We start from the raw sequence: 20490 nt of genomic DNA, 5'->3' as shown, positions 1-20490 counted from the left end.
TAAACCCAAATCACCCAACTAAGCTGTTTCCATACTCTTGACTGGCAAAAACTATGAAATAATAAAAGTAATAATCGTAGTTCTGCTAGTTATCAAACCGTCTATAAAGGGGCATCACCTCAACTCAAAGTTCTATAGTTACATAAATATTTACTGACTGATATGTGTTTATGACAGTGTAACCACAAAGGGCAAGCCTGCGCTATTACTATGAGAAAACCTGCCTTAGTCTCTGCTATATTGCTATATCAAAGTACTGAGCCTGGATACTTTAATAAAAATACAGGCTTATCTAGCTTACAATTGTGGTTGGTGGAAGGCCCGACCAGCACAGCAATGGTATGTGGCAATATCACATCACAGACAAGACGAATGGGAAATACCACATTCAGAAGGGGACTAAGCACAGGACCACACTTTAACGACCCACTTTTGTGACAGCCATTGCTTACCCTCTGCTGTGCCTTCACTAAACTTTAATCAAAGTGCTCTTGTGCTCCCAACGGGCCTCTAGCCTTAAGCTCACTTCCAAGTTTAAAAATTCTAACCACAGAGCTACATTCTCATAGTAGCAATTCTGAAGGAAGCTCTCCTGTTAAGTCCATGAGAATTAGAATTACTAGTATAAAACTCGCTGCTTATTTAATTATATGGCCAAAATCACAACCTATGTGGGAAATTATGATTCAAAATCATACCCATTTATACACACGAAACAACAGTGTAAAGTGCATTTTAAAAAACTACAAAAACTCGATGTAAGGTGTTAAATTTAAGGTGGCAATTTTAGTACTCACTTTCTGTAGCATTTTTAAATTATTTCTTTTAAATTTTGTGAGTTTAGAAGAAATTCCTTCAACTCTTTCTCAGTCTTTCTCGTTCCTCCCCCATTTTGTGGTCTCTTTTCTGTGTCTAGGTCTCGCAGTGTCTGTGGTCTGTCTCTGGCGCCGCCCTCAGCTCCCACCTCCGGCTTTCCCTGCATGTCCGCTCTCCCTGCTGCCGCTCCTCCAGGTCTTCTCTTCCTCTGCTCCACACAGTGCCATCTCTGTTCCTGAGTTTCCTTCCTCTTCCCTGACTCTGAAGTTTTCGCTTCTGTTTTCCTCTGATCCGATCGTCCCCCTCTCCGCCCCCTCTCCACCCCAGAAACCTATTGCTATAGTTGCACTCCTCCGGAATTCCTTCCCGTCCTTATTAGCATAATCACCGGTAGTCATGGTTACGCATCCCTACTCCGCCCCCAGGTTTCGGCCTGCGATGGAATCTCCCGCACCTTGAGAAACACGTTTACGCGGAATCACTGACAAAAAATATTTTACCATTCCAAAGATTCCTTTATCACCAAAGCATTCTTCCCGTAAACAACGGGACCACTACACCGGCTTCCCCTCCCCTGACCCAGCAAAATCTCTCTTTAAACGTTCGCGGTTTGCTAACTGACTCCGCCTTAGTCTTTTCTGTGATCTCCAACTGTGGTTACCACAGGGCTTGTACGGAACCGACTGGGTTCAAGATGGCGACTCCCTTGCCGAAGCTGCCTGGGAGCAGCCATATTGCCTCCAGAACAAAGTCCCCGGTACAGAAGAGCAGGGGCCCAGAGCCCAGCGCCCCGCGCTCCCACAGGAAGCAAGAGAGAGCTTACCAATATGGCTGTGATAGCTGTCACTTTTAAGCTGTGATGGGCGTCTCGGGGCCTGACCGAGCTGATGGTCAGAAGAGGTACATGTCCTGTGATGAGTGAGTCAGTGGGCTTGGCGTTGGGAAAGGAGGGGTCAGTGAGGGCCTGTGCCAGGAGATTTATATTCACAGGTAAGGGATGTAGAATTAGTAATAGACTTATTCGGGAGTCAGGGAAGGAATGTGAGCTACTTGATTAACAGTTGTAGAATGATGACATAATCGGTGTCTGTGGGCCCAGGCATTGCGCGTACCAGGGTGAACTGTTATGGGTGACTGGGTACAGTGGGTTAGGCTGCTGTGAAATACTGTGGTAGGACAATTTGGACTAAATGATGAGGGCATCCATATGGGTTATATAGGTGTCAGACCCAAAGATTCCCGCATCTGGAGGTGCACTTACAGAGTCAGACCATCATGGTAGTCATTACCAGTTTTCTAAAGAAGCCTTTAACTGTGTTAAGTTTGACAGGTCACAAGCAACTTTTGACTACTTAAAAGTTCAAGTCCGTCTTGACTTCGTTCCTCAGACTATCATGGTCCCTTTAGCCTAGTGCCCGCTCAATAATGTTCACTTTAAACAAGACCAAACAAATCAAAGTGAATAGAACTGTAAAAAGTTGGTTTCAGTCCTCCTTTCATTGAAATAGTTTTATATTTTACACAAAAAACGTTTATTTAGCATCAAATGGGTATATGGACATTCATATAACTATTTCTCTTAATTTTTCTTCCATATTTATTTTAATATATATTGGAATATCCTGCATAAAATATTAATCTGTCTCCTTTTCACAGGATTCCCCTCTTGCTCTGAACCAATTCAACCTTCTCATGACTCTTTCTAAGGAAATGAGAAATACCAAGTTTGTACCTTCGTATATCATGGTATATTTCCTTTTATGAATGATTGCAATTTAGCATTTTTAAATGCAGCCAATTGCATTATTAAAATTAGTGTCATGGTTTTTGTTGGTGGCCCCCAGGCCTCATGTATTTGCATCGTGCATTTGTGATTGGTTCATTGTCTAGCTCGGATTGGAGGTGTGAGTGCTACAGTGGCCTAGGGGTGGAGCCAGGATGTAATGTAATGGCAGAAAGAAGGTGTGACTCGCTGTTTTGCCAGTTTCTGCCTTGCTATTTGCAGCCTCCGTGAACTGCTGCCCAGCCATGCCACCCTGCCTTGGGGCCAACTGAGTATGGACTGAAACCTCCAAAAACTGTAAGAAAGTTTTCTTTCCCAACTTTGGGCTTCAGGTATTTTGTCTCAGCAACAAGTAAAAGGTAACTAAGACAATCAGCAGTAAAAATTTGAACAAAATATATTAAAATTAACATTTTATTTAATGAATATTGATTTGAGAAAAGAGTTTGCTATGGTAGGGGAAAATATGAGAGCTCTTGGGATTAAAATTTGAGCTGCTGGTTCTTTTTAGAGAAAGGGAAAAACGTTTAGTCACTCCTTACTACCAGAGAACTCTATCTGCAGTTATATCTTTATGAATATATCCATGATTACTGTCTTGTGATAATGTTCCACAACAAAATTGCTGGTTCCCAGAAGGCACAATAAGTTATTAGTAAATTAACTGGAAATGTGTCTCTACATCAATGAAAAAACACTCTTCCTTGTTCTGTGAGTAATCATAATGTAGCCATTACACGGCTACGTTCGCGTAGCCGTGTAATGGCTACAATAATACACATATAATAAGCACAAGAGGAGAAAACATTTGTTGATCAGTACCTTCTGAAATGGTGCTTACTGATGTTTCTGTAAGGCTCAAACAACTCTCTCCTTCACAGTGATCCTTATCCACTTGATTTCTGATGGTCATTGTTTCAGGAATGTGGAAGCCACAAATGAGTCTAGACTGCAAAAACTTAATTCTGATCACCAAATTTTGCTTTTTCAGGCATCTGCCCTTTTGGAAGAGTACAAAAAATGAAGTCCCAGGTGAGTTGCTTTTTAAAAATTAACCTCCTTTGTTTTCCATACAGTCAAGTGCAAAGTATTAGTAGCTAAATTTTACATTATGGAAAAAGAAACAAGAATAAAAATCAAGGCTTAGAAGGAGGTGCTAAGCAATATGTGGAAAATCTGGTTTATACCATTTTTATAATTTATGTCAATTTCATGTCCATCCTTATAAACATTAGCAGCGAATTCCTTAAACCTAAGCAGACAAATTTCCCATGGGAAGAAAATATTTCTTGCCATGTAAGACTAACAAAATTTCTTTTTGCATCTTTCACTATGTCATAGAATACATACTGGTTTCACCAAACACTAATGCAACAGTAGTTGTCTATTATTAACTTGTGTTTTAAAGTTATTTATTTTTATAGAAAATATAAATGTGATATATATTAACCTTAGTGAAAGGTTTTTGAGCAAGGATTGGTACATTATTACTCATGGGCCAAATCCAATTCTCCATCTTTGCAGTGATTTATAGAGGCACAACTATGCCATTTGTGTACATATTGTCAGTGGCTGTTTTTGACTTATAATGGCAGAGTAAAGTATTACACCAGAGCCATATGGCTTTGCAATGCTAGAAATATATACTTCACCTAAAAGCCTTGTTGACCCATTCCTTAAAATAATAAATTTGTTATAAAGTTTTCCTACAGTCTACTTTTATCCAGAGATAAAAGTCTACAAATTTTAGATAGACACAATTTGGATGCTGCTTAAAAATACATTTTTCCCAAGAAGCAGTTATCAAATTATATATATCTGATAAATATTTGGAGGGCAGAGTTCCCTAATGCTCTGTCCTTTGCTGTGCTTTCAAAATTCATAGGTTTACCTTCCAAAATTTTTTTCTAATTATCTATTTTTTAAAATCCATATTAATTTTATTTTCTCTGTGTCGGCATTCATTAAATGCATGGTATAAAATTTAAAACTACACAAGAAAATTAAAAGCAAAGAGATCTTTTAACTTACATTCCTCATCCCTGAGATGATCAATTTTAATTATTTGTTTTGAACCTTCCAAATCTTTTTTTTATATAACTGCAATTTAGTATGTATGTGTGAATTTACAAATAGGAAGTGTCTCTTATTTTGTTTTATTTTTCTTTTGGAAAAATAATAGATTTTTTTCCTGCAACCTGATTTTTAACTTCCTTTCCAGTATAAAGGTTTTTGTATATGTTTTATTTAAATTCCCATGTAATACATAGAATTTTCCTTTGTTATTTTTGCAGATGTATGATATTGTGACCTGGTCACCTGAGGTTGTTTCCTCATATGTGAAAACAAAGACTATAATCTTCCTAGGATTGTTGTGAAATTTAGGGGGTACAAAAGCATAACTAGGATGTGGCTTTTACTGTATGTGTTAGCTTTTATTGCATCATCATCCTCACTCTCTAATCTTAAAATATGCTTTCATATTAGTAGTCCTACAGAATTTAACAACACATTTCTATGGAGAAAAGATGCATTTGTTTTTCTTTTTAGCTATCAATGTCTTTAGAGTGATGTTCTCCAGTATAGTGGCTACCAGAAATATGTGGTATTGAGCACTTAATGTTGATTAATCTGAATTAAAATGTTTGAAGTATGATTTATAAGAATTTGAAAATGTGTTTTAAAAACTCACTAATAGGACCAGGGATTCAGCTCAGCAGCACAGCACCTGCCTGGCAAGTGTGAACTCCTAAAGTTCAATTCCTGATACAAAAAAGAAAGAAAAGAAGAGAAAGACTAACAGTTCTTAAAGATTACATATTGAAATAATATTTTGAGTGACATATTAAGATATATATTATTGGAAATAACTTTTTGATGTAGCTCCTAGAAACTATTTTTGTACCAGGATCAAACTCATGACCTCACACTTATCAAGCAAACCCTCAAACTGCTGAGCTAAATCCCTGGCACTCCTAGAAATTTTTAAATGATCTTTCCCCTTAGCATTCTAGTTCTATTAGATAGTATCTTAATTATTTTTTCACTTCTCATACAAAATAACCAACATATAAAACTAAAGGAAGAAAACTTTGTTTTGATTCATAATTTATAGAGGTTTCAGTCCATAATCAGCTAGCTCAAAGTAGGGTGGCATGACAGAGAGTTATTGCAGAGGAGAAACAGTTCATGGTAGGCAAAAAGCAGCAAAAAAAATCTAAGAAGCATGTTCAAGCAACCAGTAGCAAACAGCTAGCAGCAGGACTCTTTGTGTCCTTTATCTTATATCCAGGATACCAGCCTTTAGGGTGGATAGCACTCACACCCTTAATCCTAGTATTATACCATGAATCAATCCCAGCATCACACACTGGATCCAGACATGTCTGAAAAAGCCCCACTTATGACCACATGAGACTTTGAGGGACATCTAAACACAAGCTATAACATTCCACCTTTAGGGCCTCAAGGTGCATGAAATCCCTTTATACAAAAATTATTTAGTCCATCTCTAAAAGTTGCCAAAGCCCTAACAGCTTCAGTCCAAGTTCAAAGTTCTCCTTGAGATTCAAGGCAAACTCTAATTGCAAGGGCCTGTACAAATGAAAAGAAAGTTAAACACTTCCAGTATTCAATGGCAAATGATAAACATTTCTATTCCAAAAGGTAAAAATAGAGGGATACAAAGGAATGAGACCAAAGCAAGTCCAAAACCCAATAAGGCAAACAATAAGTCCTGTACTTCCATGTCCAGCATCCAAGACAGACTGTGGCAAGATGTGAACCCAAAAGGGCTTGTGTAGCTCCATCCCTATAGCATTTCTGGTGGTTGTAGCTCCCACATCTTCTCTTTTGGGCTGATTCTACTTCCTCCTTTCAGTTTTCTTCAGATAATACATGATACTGGATTCTTCAAACTTCTGGGGTCTCCACTGCACATTTGGGGTCACACACTGCCTTCTCAGGGTGCACAGCCTGGCATCCCAGGCCTTCTTCTGAAATCTGGATGGAAGCATTCCTTACTCTACAACTCTTGCATTGTGCATCCACCTAAAACCATCACCACATAGATAATGCTAAGGTCAGATACCAATTCAGAGTGGTAGCCAGGCTTTCTTGTCTCTTAGCTGAAGAAGTCCAGTGCTTATGAACCAAATCCCAAGGAAAAGCTCCCATAGGTTGCCACCATTCTGGAACATGATATGCTGGGTCTGTCTTCTAAAACCAAAGTCTTTCACTTTTGCAATTTTGAAGGTGCAAAGGGTGTAGTCCTACTGGTTCCTGTGATGTTCTCAGGCCATCTTTTCTATTGTCTCCTTGTGACTATTTGTCTTTCTCTTGCTAGTCTTTTCAATGTGACCAACTTCTCCTGTGTTCCATCTTTGAACACTAAAACTTTACAGGAGCTTGTTGTCTGGCCACACTTTTAATCCTAGCATTGAACCACAGTTCAGTCCCAGCATCACACACTCTAGATCCAGCCACCTCTGAAAAAGCCCCACCTCTGACTACATGAGAACTGTCATCTAAACACAAGCCAGATAACACTACATTAGAGAATAAACAGGACTTGTTTGTTTGCTTGGTTGCCCAATAGGCTCAACTACCATAACTCAACAGCTGATAAAATGTTTTCTCCTTGAGAAGAGGGCTTTATATTTTTCTGTACCATTGGGAAGTAAAGTCATCACTTTTCACATAGGCTTTTTTTCCTCTAATAGCTACCCCTCTTCAATTGATTTCATCTTCAAATGCTGCTTCCATTCTCCAAGCCTCCCACACTATGTAAAAGTTGTTTGTGGGCCAGGGATTTAGCTCAGTGGCATAAGCAGCTGCCTGGCAAGTGAGAGAGCATAAGTTCGATCCCCAGTACCCCCCCAAAAAAAGTTGTTTGCAAATAACCACGTTCCATTGATTATGCACTATATTTTTCTCAAAATTAACAAGATTTATACCTACCTAATATACTGAAGCTTCTGAAATATCATTAATAAAATGGTAAAATAACATTAATTGTCCATCAGAATGTATTTCCTCTATATTCCACATTTATTATTTTTCTCATATTACTACTTTTTGGATCAAATGAATGTAATTCATTAATTTACAAAAACTTTTTAAGTAAACAGAAGTATTCACTTATTTTAATTTCTATAATCTTCATTCATTTTTCGCAAACATTTCTTAAGTACTGTAATTGTGTATTATGTATTGGCTAGAAGTTGACTGTCTCAAGAGATTTCTTTCCTAAGAATACTGAAGACAAAAATGAGGTACAGAGGTATGAGAATTCAAAAAAACTATTACAGGTAGAGGAGCAGTGTGATATTATCACAGAAGGAAGGAGCAACCAGCTTTATAAGTTCAGTTATCAAACTTTGAGTCAGAAAGGAAATGTGATAAAGATGGAAGGAGCATTGTAGAAGTAGAAGATACAGGGCAATTTTTTTAAAATTTTATTTAAGGAGAAAAAAGAAAAAAACAGAAAAAGGGAACAAGGTATACAAAATTTCAGAAAAAAATAAATAGTAGGAAATCACTAGTTAATTACATATTGTCATCTTAGAAATAGTTGTTGAAGTTACAAAATTAAAGCATATAGAGGGGACTTTCAGACAGTGAGACTGCAAACAGTTTTATTCAATGATCCAACAAAACTCAGTAATATGGTTATCTGTCTTATACACTTAAATATATATGCTTAAATATACACTTAAATATATACACTTAAATTAGAGAACTTTCTTTTCCTTTCTTTTGCACAATGACAATTACACATTTTGGGTTTTATTACTCCCACAGTTCTTACTATTTTTTTTTTGAAGAAAGTAAAACCAAATGTGTTATACCAGGACAGAGTCAGTCAAATCAAAAGGATGGACATAATAAATAATGTAAAAACAAAATACAAGGTGATCAACAATGGTTACCATAATGCCTCTTGTTGTCTTAAAAAGAATTACGTATATCATCAGTTTTCATAAAATTGAACAAAACAGTAAAGAATAAGATGAATAAAACCAAAACACTGGAGACATTAGAGGACTTCAGAAGAAGATAATAGTCAACCAGAATGGGCGTCACAATGAATCTTATTGTCTTCATAGTTGTTGCCTATACTTTCAAACTTGGTACTATCAAGCATAACAGAATAGAGGAAAATCTGTCAAAACAAGATGGTGAGAGCAATACAGAGATTCAAATCAAGTTAATAGGAAATCAAAGTGGGTTACTATAATATATCCTGCTATTTTTATTTCTTTTTCCCTTAATTAAAAGGATAAAAATGAGAAAGTAGATAATAAAAAAGAGATTGAGATAAAAAAGAGGGCATAACAACAAAACAGCACAGGTCAAAACATAGCCATTTAAGCAAAATAGTGTTTCACCACAAGATAATCTCGACATAATAGTAGTTACCATAGTGTCTCTTCCCTTAAAATCTTTGAGTATAACTTCATATACTGTATCATCAAACATATCAAGACAATGTAAAACTGTTCAAGAGAATGACAGTATTACAGAGTATTTAGAATCAACTAATAGAAAAATGAACAATGGTTTCTGTATAATCTCCTTGTCTATAAAGGTTTTTGTTTATATTATCACATATAATAAAATCCAATAAGATACGACACATTAAAACCGATGGAGACAGAAGAACAAAAGCTTGATGGGACTTCAAAAAAAGAGGATATTAAATCAGCACTACCTATTATGATGTCTTGTTCTCTCCAAAATGGCTGTTCCTACCATCCAACCTTCTCTGCCTCATTTCTGTTAAGCTCTTTTTCTGTCGTTAATTGTCAGTTTGTCCTCTTCATTCCGCTTTCTGCTCCATTCATTGTGGCCGCTCTGCCACTGTTTGTGGAATCTTGGTATTTTTCATTTTTAGAATATCCTACAGTAACCTCTGTAGAGTTGAATTGGTGGTTGCAAATTCCCCTAGTTCCTCTTTATCCTGGAAGCACCTTGTTTTTCCATCAATTTCTAGGGACAGTTGTGCAGGATATATCAATCTTGGCTGGAGGTTATTATCTTTCAAAGCTTGAATTATTTCGCCCCGTGCTCTTCATGATTTGATGGTTTGTGCCGAGATGTCTTCTGTAATTCTGATGGGTGTTCCCTTGTAAGTGATCTGTTTCTTGTCTCTGATGGCTTTTAATATTCTGTTCTTATATTGGATTTCTGGAATTTTGATTATTATATGCCTGGGTGTAGCTCTGTTTGGATTGTAGGTGGCTGGGGTCCTGGATGCCTCATACATCTGAGTATCTTTACCTTTTTCTAAATTAGGGAAATTCTCCTTGATTATTTCTGTGAATAGCTTTTGTAGTTCATTTGTTTGAGTCCCTACTTCTTCTTTTATGTTCTTAATTCTTAAGTTATAGATCCTCTTATCATCTTCTAGTCTTTGTATTATTGCTTTGTTTTCTTGTTATTTTTAAGAAGTTTTTCATTTCATGCTCCCACCTTACAAATCTGTCCTCCAGTTCTGATAATCTATCCTTAGTTTCTTTCAAGCTGTTATGCCAGCTTACAATAGAGTTTTTAGTTTCCTGGTAATCTCTTTGAACCTGCTTCACGTATTCTATGTTTTCTCTATTTTCTCCATCAAACAATTCTCCCCTTTTTTTCTGTTCTTCCATTCCACCATCTGTTTTTTCTTGGGCGGTGCTTAGCATTTCTCTAACTATTCTACTTATTTCTTGCTTTATTTCATTAAATACTTCATTTTTTAACTCATCTATGAGGCTGCAGAGATACCGCTTTATGCCTATATGTGCCGTGTCTGATATTGCATGTTTTCTATCTTCATTCTCTTTTGCATTTACCTTTCCTGCATCAGTGTTCTCAGGATTGGGGACTGAGGACCCTTTCTTGTTGCTCCCTTTTCCCATACTTTTTGTTCCTTCCGTACAAGTGTATGTAGAAGGCCCAGTTTTTTTTTCCCCCTTTGTTACAGTTTGTTTGAATCCGCCAGCTAGGTGTTCCCACCCACTGCAGTGTACTGGAGAGACACAGACCTGGGCAGCCTCTGCTGGGCCCGCCCCTCCAAGTCAACCTACTGAATGCTTCACTGCTAGGGTGCACCACCAGGCACAGGGACCTGATTTGGGCTAGCTTACTGGATCTTAGTCCGCAGTGTCACCAGGCCAAGCGCTCCCCACCACTCCCGCTTGAGAGGGGAATATGTGACTAAAGTCACTGCAGCGTCCTGTTCCAGCTAGTCTGCTCGTTCCCAGAATGTCCTCTGTTGGAGCCTCCTAGTCTATGAAAGGGTCCCCATTTCTCTCACTCACCGTAGGTCGATGCAGAGCTCCCTGCCAGTCCCGCTCTCAATGCCATTTGGTTCACCAATTCCAGCTCTTAGAGCTTTCGCGCATCTCTCTCCCTGCTGTGCGAATTAGGACATAGTAGCAGCAGCAGGAAATTCAAATCGAAGCTTCCAATGGCGCAGGATCCAGCTTCCGCACTGAGATTTTATCTGTTCCTGTTATAGCATCAGGATTGCATTTCCAGTTGGTTTATCTCAGCTTAGTTCGTTCCTAGGTCGGCAGGGTACATCTCCCCTTGTGTAGGACTCCTCACACAGCACTGCTCCTGGATTCTAAGCTGGTAATCTCAGAGAGCCTCCATGGCTGCTGTTATTTGTCCACCATGTTCTCCCGGAAGTCCGATACAGGGCAATTTTAGCAAGGCTAAAATGTGAATCTGAGAAAAATTGAAGTAGAGATTGCTTCATAGAAAGATTGACTAAGGTGTGGTACTAAAGTGATAAAATATTAAAGAGTATGTTTACAGTGTTTGCAGTACAGCATGGGAGAGGGTCGTGGTAGATGAAAAGCTACTCAAATCACTGTGGCCAGGAAGCAAAGAGAGGAGGAAGGAACCATGGAGGGAGGCATTTACCCTTCCAGGTCCCACAGCCAGTGATCTGCCTCATACCAGGTCCTACCTTCTAACAGCAAGTCAGCTATAAACTCATCGGTGTTCTAATCCACTGATGAATATAGTACCCTCATGATCCAGTCACTTTCAAAACACAGGAGGTTTTGAGAGGAGCACTTCACAACACTTTACAATTATTAATTTGCTATGTATACTTGGTAGATTTGTTTCTCCATTTTCCTGTTATACCGAGCTCTTTTTGCTTGAGGCAAGACCTTACATTGTTTTTGAGAAACAAAACACTATAATGCAAAACTAGGTATGAATATATTTTGGGTACTATCATGGCTAGATGTGTAGCCATGTTCCCCAAAAATTCATGCAGTCATAGATGGGGCTTTTTCAGAGTCGCTGGTCTAGAGTGTGTGATGCAGGGATTGATTCATGGTGCAATGCTAAAATCAGTGACACTAGGATTAAGGATATAAGTGCTACCCTCTCTAAGAGCTGGTGGCCTGGATAAGATATAAGGGACAGAAAGAGCTGTGGTCATCCCTTGTTGCTTTGCTACTCTCTGCCAACCATGGACTATTTCTCCCTTGTGAAGCCATCGTGCCTTGAAGCCAGCCAATGAGGGACTGAAACCACCGCAAACTGTAAGCTAAATAAACCATTCCTTCCGTAAATTTTGACTGTTGGGTATTTTGTCTCAACAAAGAGAAAAGTGACTAAGAGAGGTGCCATAGCAGAAATGGTAAGAATGAGCCCTTCAAACTGAACAGGAATGTACTCTTACAGAGGTTGGTGTCATTCAAGGATGTGGCTGTGGATTTTACCCAGGAAGAGTGGCAGCAATTTTACCCTGTTCAGAGGACCTTGTACAGAGATGTGATGCTAGAGATATATAGTCACATGGTCTCAATGGGTAAGGCTACTTTGCCCACATAACTTATGAGTTCTACAGTCAAGTGCTTTTCTTTATCAGTTACTGTATTGAAGTTGTTTAGACATACATAATTATTTTTATGATCTTCTTACCTCCCCAAATGGTGAACATTATTTTGTTAAAGTTTCATAGTAAATCATCTTCTCTTCCCATATAGTTAATCCAGTTTCTTCATGATTTCCAATCAGTAGGGTATCCTGTTTCCAAACCAGATGTCATCTCCAAATTGGAACAAGGAGAAGATCCATGGATCATAGAGACAGATATGCCAAACTGGATCTACCCAGGTGCAGATCACACAGATAAAAGACAAAGAAAGTGAAATATCTGCTTGATTGATTTTTGATTGGTCTCAAAAGCTTAATGTTTATCCTTATTTAAATCTCCTATTCTTTATTCTTGTGCTGAGAATTTAATGGGCCTTTAAGAAATATTCTTTTTAGACATTTAGTAAGCAATCAAGAATTAATTGAAGGTAATATGATCCTTTAAGTGGAGAACTGTTTCTGATTCATTTACTGAATAGGTAGATAGATAAATAGATAGGTAGATAATAAGTTTTTCTATGGTATGAAAGAGCTTTAAAGGTAATAGAAGATAAAATCTTTCCAAAAATATGGGTGTACTTTAGAGGATAAAATTTTCTGATACATAATGTACATAATTAAATGGTAAGTAACTATTTTAAAACTTGAAATAAATTCAGAATTTAAGCAGATACAGCAAAATTTGAAAAGGTATTTTTCAGAACATGCAGATGTAGCTTCTCTAAATGACATAAGTTCTGGTGATGCTGCAGAAGATAATGGAAGGCTAGAATGGTTTGGAAAAGAAAGTATATGAAAAACATTGGCATTAGGACGTTACGACTTTTCTGTGTTTAGGTAGTTTTACTTGATACACATAAAGTATTGTCATGAATAGTGACATTTAGGTGGGTATCCTTGGTGTGAATCTGATATTGAATCTTTAGAAGGATCTTGAGTTTCTTTTTTTATACTTGTTAGGAAAATAGAAGAGTGTTAAAAGTATTTTGAGTACAGAGAATACCTTGTTTTTTGGAGTAGTCTCAAATGGTTTGTATGTATAGCAAATGGTATCTAAGACAAAGGAATTCAGACAATGTAAAGAGTTTTTTTTACTAGGAAAGCAATAAAAATGGAAAGATTCTAAAAGCATAATTCAAGATTAAATAATGACCTAGACACTTTTCCATCTCCTTCAAGTCTAAATTTTATACAGATAACTTCCCTTTAACATAATCACATATTCTATCAGTCATATTTTAGGATGTACTGTCTTCCAAGGTACAGTCTTTGAGTTCACATACATGATGGATCAGCCATTCTTCCTCTTTTTGTACTCTTAATTTTCTGTTATGCCTTTTTTATTTTATTTCCCCTTCTTTTAGGAAAGAAAAATAATCTTCATAACTCACAATCATGTATTTTGGGAACTGTTTCATTCCATAATAAGATATTGAAAGGAGTGGCACCCATTATAAAAATCTACCATAATGATGGACAGCTGCAGACATTTCAGGAAAATCAAGACAAACTTTTCAAGCCATTTACATTTACCAGTAGCAAAGCAGTGTTTGATGCTCCAGTGGTGCAAGTGGTTAGCGTGTGGTACTTATACAGCAAAGGAGTGTTTGAAGCATCAAGTCATAAATATAATGCATTGGAAAAAATATTTCAAGAGTACATAAAGCCAGGTATGCTAAAAGAAAGACTTCATAAATATGATTCATTTAAAAAGAATATAAAACCAAGCACTGACCTACCTAGTTACACTGCAAATAATTCAAGGAAAAACTTAGATGAGAATTTTGGTGATGCAAAAACATCTAGCCACAATGTATCTAATTCTAATCTTGAGACATTACACAATGGAATAATAACCTATAATGATAATCTATGTGAAAACATTTTCATCAATAAACAATCCCATATTCAATATAAGAATATTGAAACTAAGGAGAAAACCTGTGTCTGTATAACATGTGGAAAAGCTTTTGCTAAGAAGTCACAGCTCATTGTACATCAAAGAATTCATACTGGAAAGAAATCACATGATTGTGGCACGTGTGGAAAAGCCTTCAGTGAGAAGTTTCACCTCATCATACATCAAAGACCTCATACTGGGGAAAAACCATATGATTGTTCTGAATGTGGAAAAGCATTCTCTCAGAAATCATCTCTCATTATACATCAGCGAGTTCACATTGGAGAAAAACCATATGAATGTAATGAATGTGGAAAGGCCTTCTCTCAGAAATCACCCCTCAATATACATCAGAGAATTCACACTGGAGAGAAGCCTTATGAATGCAGAGAATGTGGGAAGGCCTTCTCCCAGAAATCACAACTCATTATACATCATAGATCTCACACTGGAGAGAAGCCATACCAGTGTACTGAATGTGGAAAGGCCTTTTGTGAAAAGTCCCACCTGATTATACATAAAAGAATTCACACTGGTGAAAAACCCTATAAATGTGTTCAATGAGGAAGCCTTCAGCAGGAAGACAGAACTCATTACACATCAGTTAATTCATACTGGGGAGAAACCCTACGGATGTGCTGATTGTGGGAAATCGTTCTCCCATAAGTCACAGTTCATCATACATCGAAGAACACACACTGGAGAGAAGCCTTATAAATGTAGTGAATGTGGCAAAGCCTTCTGTCAGAAATCACATCTAATTGGGCATCAGAGAATTCACACTGGAGAAAAACCATATGTATGTACTGAATGTGGGAAAGCCTTCTCTCAGAAGTCTCATCTCCCAGGACATCAGCAAATTCATACAGGAGAAAAACCTTATATATGTGCTCAGGGTGGAAAAGCTTTTTCCCAGAAGTCAGACTTGGTTTTACATCAGAGAATTCACACAGGGGAAAGGCCTATCAATGTGCTACATGTGGGAAAGCCTTCGTTCAAAAGTCACAACTCACTGTGCACCAGAGAATTCATACAGTGATTAAATCATAATGAACTAACTACAGGAAAGCCTTCAGTATTGGATCAGGCCTTAATAATTACTAGAAACATATTAATTTGATAAATATGAGTATGAAATCTTTAAAGATAAATTTGTACAGGGGAATTAATTTTTCTAGGATGATGATAACTGATGTTTTCAGCTAAAATGATCAAAAATAATTGTATAAGTGGACTTTTTTGAGACAGGGTCTCACTATGCAGTTCTGACAGGCCGTGAACTCACTTTGTAGTCCATTCTGGCCTCAGATTTGCTGTGATCCTTCAGCCTGAGCCTCAAAAGTGCTGGTGTTGCAGGAATGTGCCACCATGCCCAAATAAGTGGACTTTTTTGATACAAACATGTAAAAGTTTTAAAGTTTCAAACTCATTAATCTGTGGAATAAAACATGTATACAGAATATTGTCAATTTATATCCTTCATGCCATATCATAATGTTAATGAAGCACTTAAATTGCTAATATTTGCTTGGCATAAGTATAACCATACAGTTCACTATAAAGGATATAGAAGAAATCTTAGGTAAAACTTCAATACAAAACATCAGTTGTTGGTTTTGTATTATAAGAAAGGGCTTAAGCATAACATCTAAAACTAGATATAAAATTCTTATACAAAAGTAGGAGAGTGGCTTGTGCATATTCAACAAAGATACAGACATATAATATTTTCCATCTCAAGTATCTGTGTTGACTTGCATCTCTAAAAGGACCCTAGCCCTTGAAATTGATGCGTTTTGACCAGATTCCCCCTTTACTGTACCCAACCAGAAATTTAATGTAGAGACTTTAGTACTGAAGCCAGATTATCCTGAGTTTTAATCCTCACTCACTTCTCACAGATTGTGTGACTTCAGACAAGAGTACATCACTTATCTGATACTTTTTCTTATCAGTAATAAAACTCCAATGTAGAACATATATTCATTTTAATATTAGTTCTTTATCTTTCTATTCTCGTGCAACGATGCTAAGACAAACATGTAAAATCTTTGTCTGCAATTGCTTTGCACTCTTGAATACTGCTTTTGTTCACCTATCATATTTTACCATTTGACCTTGATGGCTTTACTCTTGCTATGGTAAAATCATATTTTTAATGCTTTTGGTTTTTTACATGTATAAAATGGTGGTTAAACATAACAACCCTGCCTAATGTCTCTTCAGCTCTTTCTGACCTAGAGCTCCAACTCTTTTCCCTGAAAACTGAGTATATTTACAGAGAAAAACTCTATAGGTGAGATGATATACCTGATACCTGCAAATACTGGAGAACTTAATATCTCTAAAATGCCTCTCACCCAACTCTGGTATTCCCATTTATTCCTTTATGAGCAGCTTTAGTTGAACAACTCTACTGATAGTACCTGCAGGAAGAGCATGTTTGGCAAGGATGAAGACATCTTTGTGATAAAAACAGCACCTACATATAATTTCTGCTTGAGTCCTTCACATTTCCAGCATATCTGAGCCCTTATTGACTAGTCTGTTGTAGAAATGCAGGGTTCATCTGGGCATGAAACCTTGTAGAGGAGAGACACCACTGAAAGGAATGTGGGAAGTCGGTATGAAAGATGTCAAATTTCCCGAGTGTTGATTATTCAGGTAAATGAAAAAAAATTGAAAGTCAAAGGAACAAACCCATTTGTGAATACAAAGTTAACTAATTTTATTATTAAATAACAACAATAACAATACCATTAACACACAGGTAGCCAGGACTTGTGTATGAAGCTTTAGTGAGTTTCTAGCTCTATTTATGTGGAATTAAAGATACATTTGTCATAAAGCATCCTATTGTTGGTTATCAAATTACAGATACTAAATTTTCATCAGTAGATACACTGTTTGCTCATGCTCTCTTCTTTACTCATGAACATATTCTGCTATTGCCTCTTACAGTGTATCAAACATATCATTAGTTATATTATTCAGCATTCCTCATTGAAGTTAGATCAAATTAGTTCTCTACAATAGTCAGTGTACCTCATACCAATGTCACACTAAACTTTAAAAGTATCTTACTTTAGTTCTAGAATTATATACAGAAATGTTCCAAGCAGTGAATAATGAAGAAACTTTTGAAGAAAAAAATTTAGAAAATTTACCTGGTTAAGATTTCCTGAGAGCTAGTCCCTAAAATAATACTAAAGACAATATAGGTAGTCAAATAAACCACGGGTAAAAGTGAATACAAAAATACAATTATCTGTTGATACTTGAATTATGGCAAAGATGCCAGTGTAAAGTAATGGGAGGAATGCAAGTCAGTTACCTGGGTAAAATAGTAAGATTTGAATATTAGAGACCATTCAAAAAACTGATTGCAGATGAAAGTCTCCAGGTTTTTTGTTGTTGTTGTTGTTCATGGTATCATGTCTCTGTTACCAAACCACCTGGCGACAGAGGCAATAGGAAGTAAATGTCTCTGGTGTGATCTAAAACACAGAAGTATGAGACAACAAATGCTTTCTTTTTCCATACAATTGAAGATACCTTCCTGCAATTTAGCTAGGAATCAACTCAACATTCGTATCAAAACAGTCCAACTGACCAAATGTGAACATTTTTGCCCAACTCACTAGTCTCACACAGTTAAAGGTCATCATCATCTTACCATATTAATAATTCAGGGCTACTCATAACACTGAAAATGAGCTGTGTTAGATTTAAAGACAGTTCTAAAACAAAGAAAATTGTTAGGAAACCTACCTTAAATTAAAAGGTGGCTGGCACATGAACGATCCCAACCTCTCTCTCCCCCTCTTCCTTACCTTCTCCTCCTTTCCTTCTTTCTCCCTCCCTTTGCTTCCCTCCCTCCTTGCCTCTCCATCCTACCCTAATCAATATGATAATTTGGACTGTTAAGTTAAAATTCCCATACAAGCAGACATGGGTAGCTATATTGTGCCGTGATCTTTTGCTGGTAGAGAGCATCTTCTCTGTGTATCCTCTATGCTGAGTACTAATGAGCATATCTGGAATAAATGGATATAGGAAGTGGGCCAGTGCTTAAGCCATCCCTGTTAGATCAGTATTTTTGAGTGTCACCCACAGATCCCTAGACAAGTCAGCAATATGCAAATAGGAAAGCTCAAAAGAAGAAATGACTGATAGGACCTACGATGAAAGTAAATCAGCTTCCAAAACATGGAGAGTAACTCTTGTTCCTGATCATTCCTCCCATTGTTTCCCTTCTGCCAGGACCTGCATGTGTAGCAGGCTGCCCTTGTTCTTCTGACTACCAGCTAACCTCTCCTTGAGCCTCATAAGGAAAAATGTGCCCTGCCTCCTTGAAGAAATATCAGTCAGAACAGAAAATTAATGAAACTAAAAGTGACTATATGCTTCAGAATTTAAGTACACTTACATTTTTCCTTCTTCTTAATCTTCAATAAAGTGAATAATTGTAAGACGATGACTCTCAGTCACAATACAAGGAATGTGCTGCACACTGTTAGGGACCTCATCCGACTTCCAGAACACTTTTTCCCCTGTCAGACAGATGCCCATGCCCTGCCTCAGCTCTGCCATCATGGACTAGCACTCAGTAAAGAATTTCATATCTCTTCCCTCACTCATAAACCCCTCATAAAAACCAGCTAACCTTTCTACCTTTCACTTAACAGGCTGCATTTGGCTCTGACTTCTCTGCTCTTGGGGATCAAATCCAACACATGTATTTTCTTTTACTTTTTTCTTGGCAAATTTTGACTGTCATCACCCTAACCAAGAAAAAGGAGCTAGCAAAAACCTTTGAAACTTTCCTCACTGTGTCTCTGGGGCTCACAGTGATTAAGAGATAGCCAGACCCTCACTGTGAGGCAATCCTGCATGAGGCCCTCTGGATCGCTGGGCACCTGAGAGGTTTTCATAATGTGGTTTCCACAGCTCTGAAAACATAACTGCTCATTAATGTGCAAAGTGAGGAGGGCCAAGCAGAGTAATGAGTTCCCAGGCCCTCATTATATGAAAGACTGGGATTCACACCTGACTACTTCACCACAGTCATAGTACGTGGAACAAACAGCCCTAAACCAGCTACTAAAGTGTGGGATAGTGTTGGAATTTAAGTCAGAGACTGGCATTTTCTTCACAGACTCCTTTCCTAAAAAGGAAACTAAAAGCAGGTGCATTTTCTCCTCCTTCCAACAGAGTATATGCTTCCCTGATTTGGAGTGTGAAAGGCTCTCAACTAATCTGGTCACCCTTCACAGCTGGTTCAGTGATCCAGTGAGGGCATGAATCCAGTTGGCTAGGAGAATGGTTCTCAGTGACTGAGAGGTAAAGATTTTGGACATGCCTTCAGTAACTGTTCTTGGTATTTGGGCTGATAGAACATGGCTCTGGGATCAGTGCAAATCCAGCTCTTAGGACCTTTCTCCCTCCTGTCAGTGCTGGTCAAATGGAGAGCTCTTATCCACGCAGAGTCTTATTTACTGAGAAAGAACTGGCTAGTGGGCATTAGTGACACAATGAGACAGAGTTGAGGAATCTGAAACATAGACAGCAACTTGACTCCTCATTACCATCCCCTGCATCAGCATTGCCCAGGGAAACTAGACACTCCTGACAGCTGGATGAAATATTATTCAGGGTCACTGGCTCTCTGCCCATGCTCAGGGAACCTATCCCTCTCCTGGACAACTCAGGTAATCAGATATCTCAGTAAACAATATGAAGACCCTTGTCAATCTTAAATTTCTGCTCTTCCAGCTCAATTTCATCTCAGACTGAGAAATCTAAACTAAAGAAGAATATGCTGCTGAACTTTTCCTCCTTACACCTGTTCTTCTTTGACTTTCTGCTGTTTGGGATCTTATAAAGAGATTATAGTTGTGTGATGAGTGAAAAGTAAGAAGGTAGGGAGTTAGAGGGTCCAATGCAAGAAAAGTCTCATTCATGTGCTACTTAGCAATATGACCTCAGTGGCCTCTGCACTGGGAAATGCACACTACTGCCTCTCTCTAGTATTAGGGATCATAGGGGCTCACTCTGATATCCTACTTGAATAGACAAAGCCCAAGTCCACAGGCCTTCTATTGCT

General features: G+C 37.7%; 1 protein-coding gene across 1 annotated transcript; it reads left to right on the top strand.

The window, feature by feature from the left end:
• The first annotated feature begins 1554 nt into the window (after positions 1-1554).
• Znf300 (zinc finger protein 300) lies at positions 1555-15844 on the top strand. The gene is given in 8 exon segments (XM_063232403.1): positions 1555-1716; positions 2473-2562; positions 2822-3631; positions 12290-12416; positions 12629-12724; positions 13849-14944; positions 14946-15343; positions 15346-15844. Coding segments are annotated over 6 exon segments (1818 nt in total). The 5' UTR covers positions 1555-1716; positions 2473-2562; positions 2822-3619; the 3' UTR covers positions 15435-15844.
• The last annotated feature ends 4646 nt before the right edge of the window (positions 15845-20490 follow it).

The sequence above is a fragment of the Cavia porcellus genome, unplaced genomic scaffold (assembly GCF_034190915.1).
Source record: "Cavia porcellus strain 051 isolate PalLab524CR breed Dunkin Hartley unplaced genomic scaffold, mCavPor4.1 scaffold_21, whole genome shotgun sequence".
NCBI lineage: Eukaryota > Metazoa > Chordata > Mammalia > Rodentia > Caviidae > Cavia > Cavia porcellus.
The sequence above is the reverse complement of the archived record's forward strand: the minus strand, read 5'-3'. Positions and strand labels throughout refer to the sequence as shown.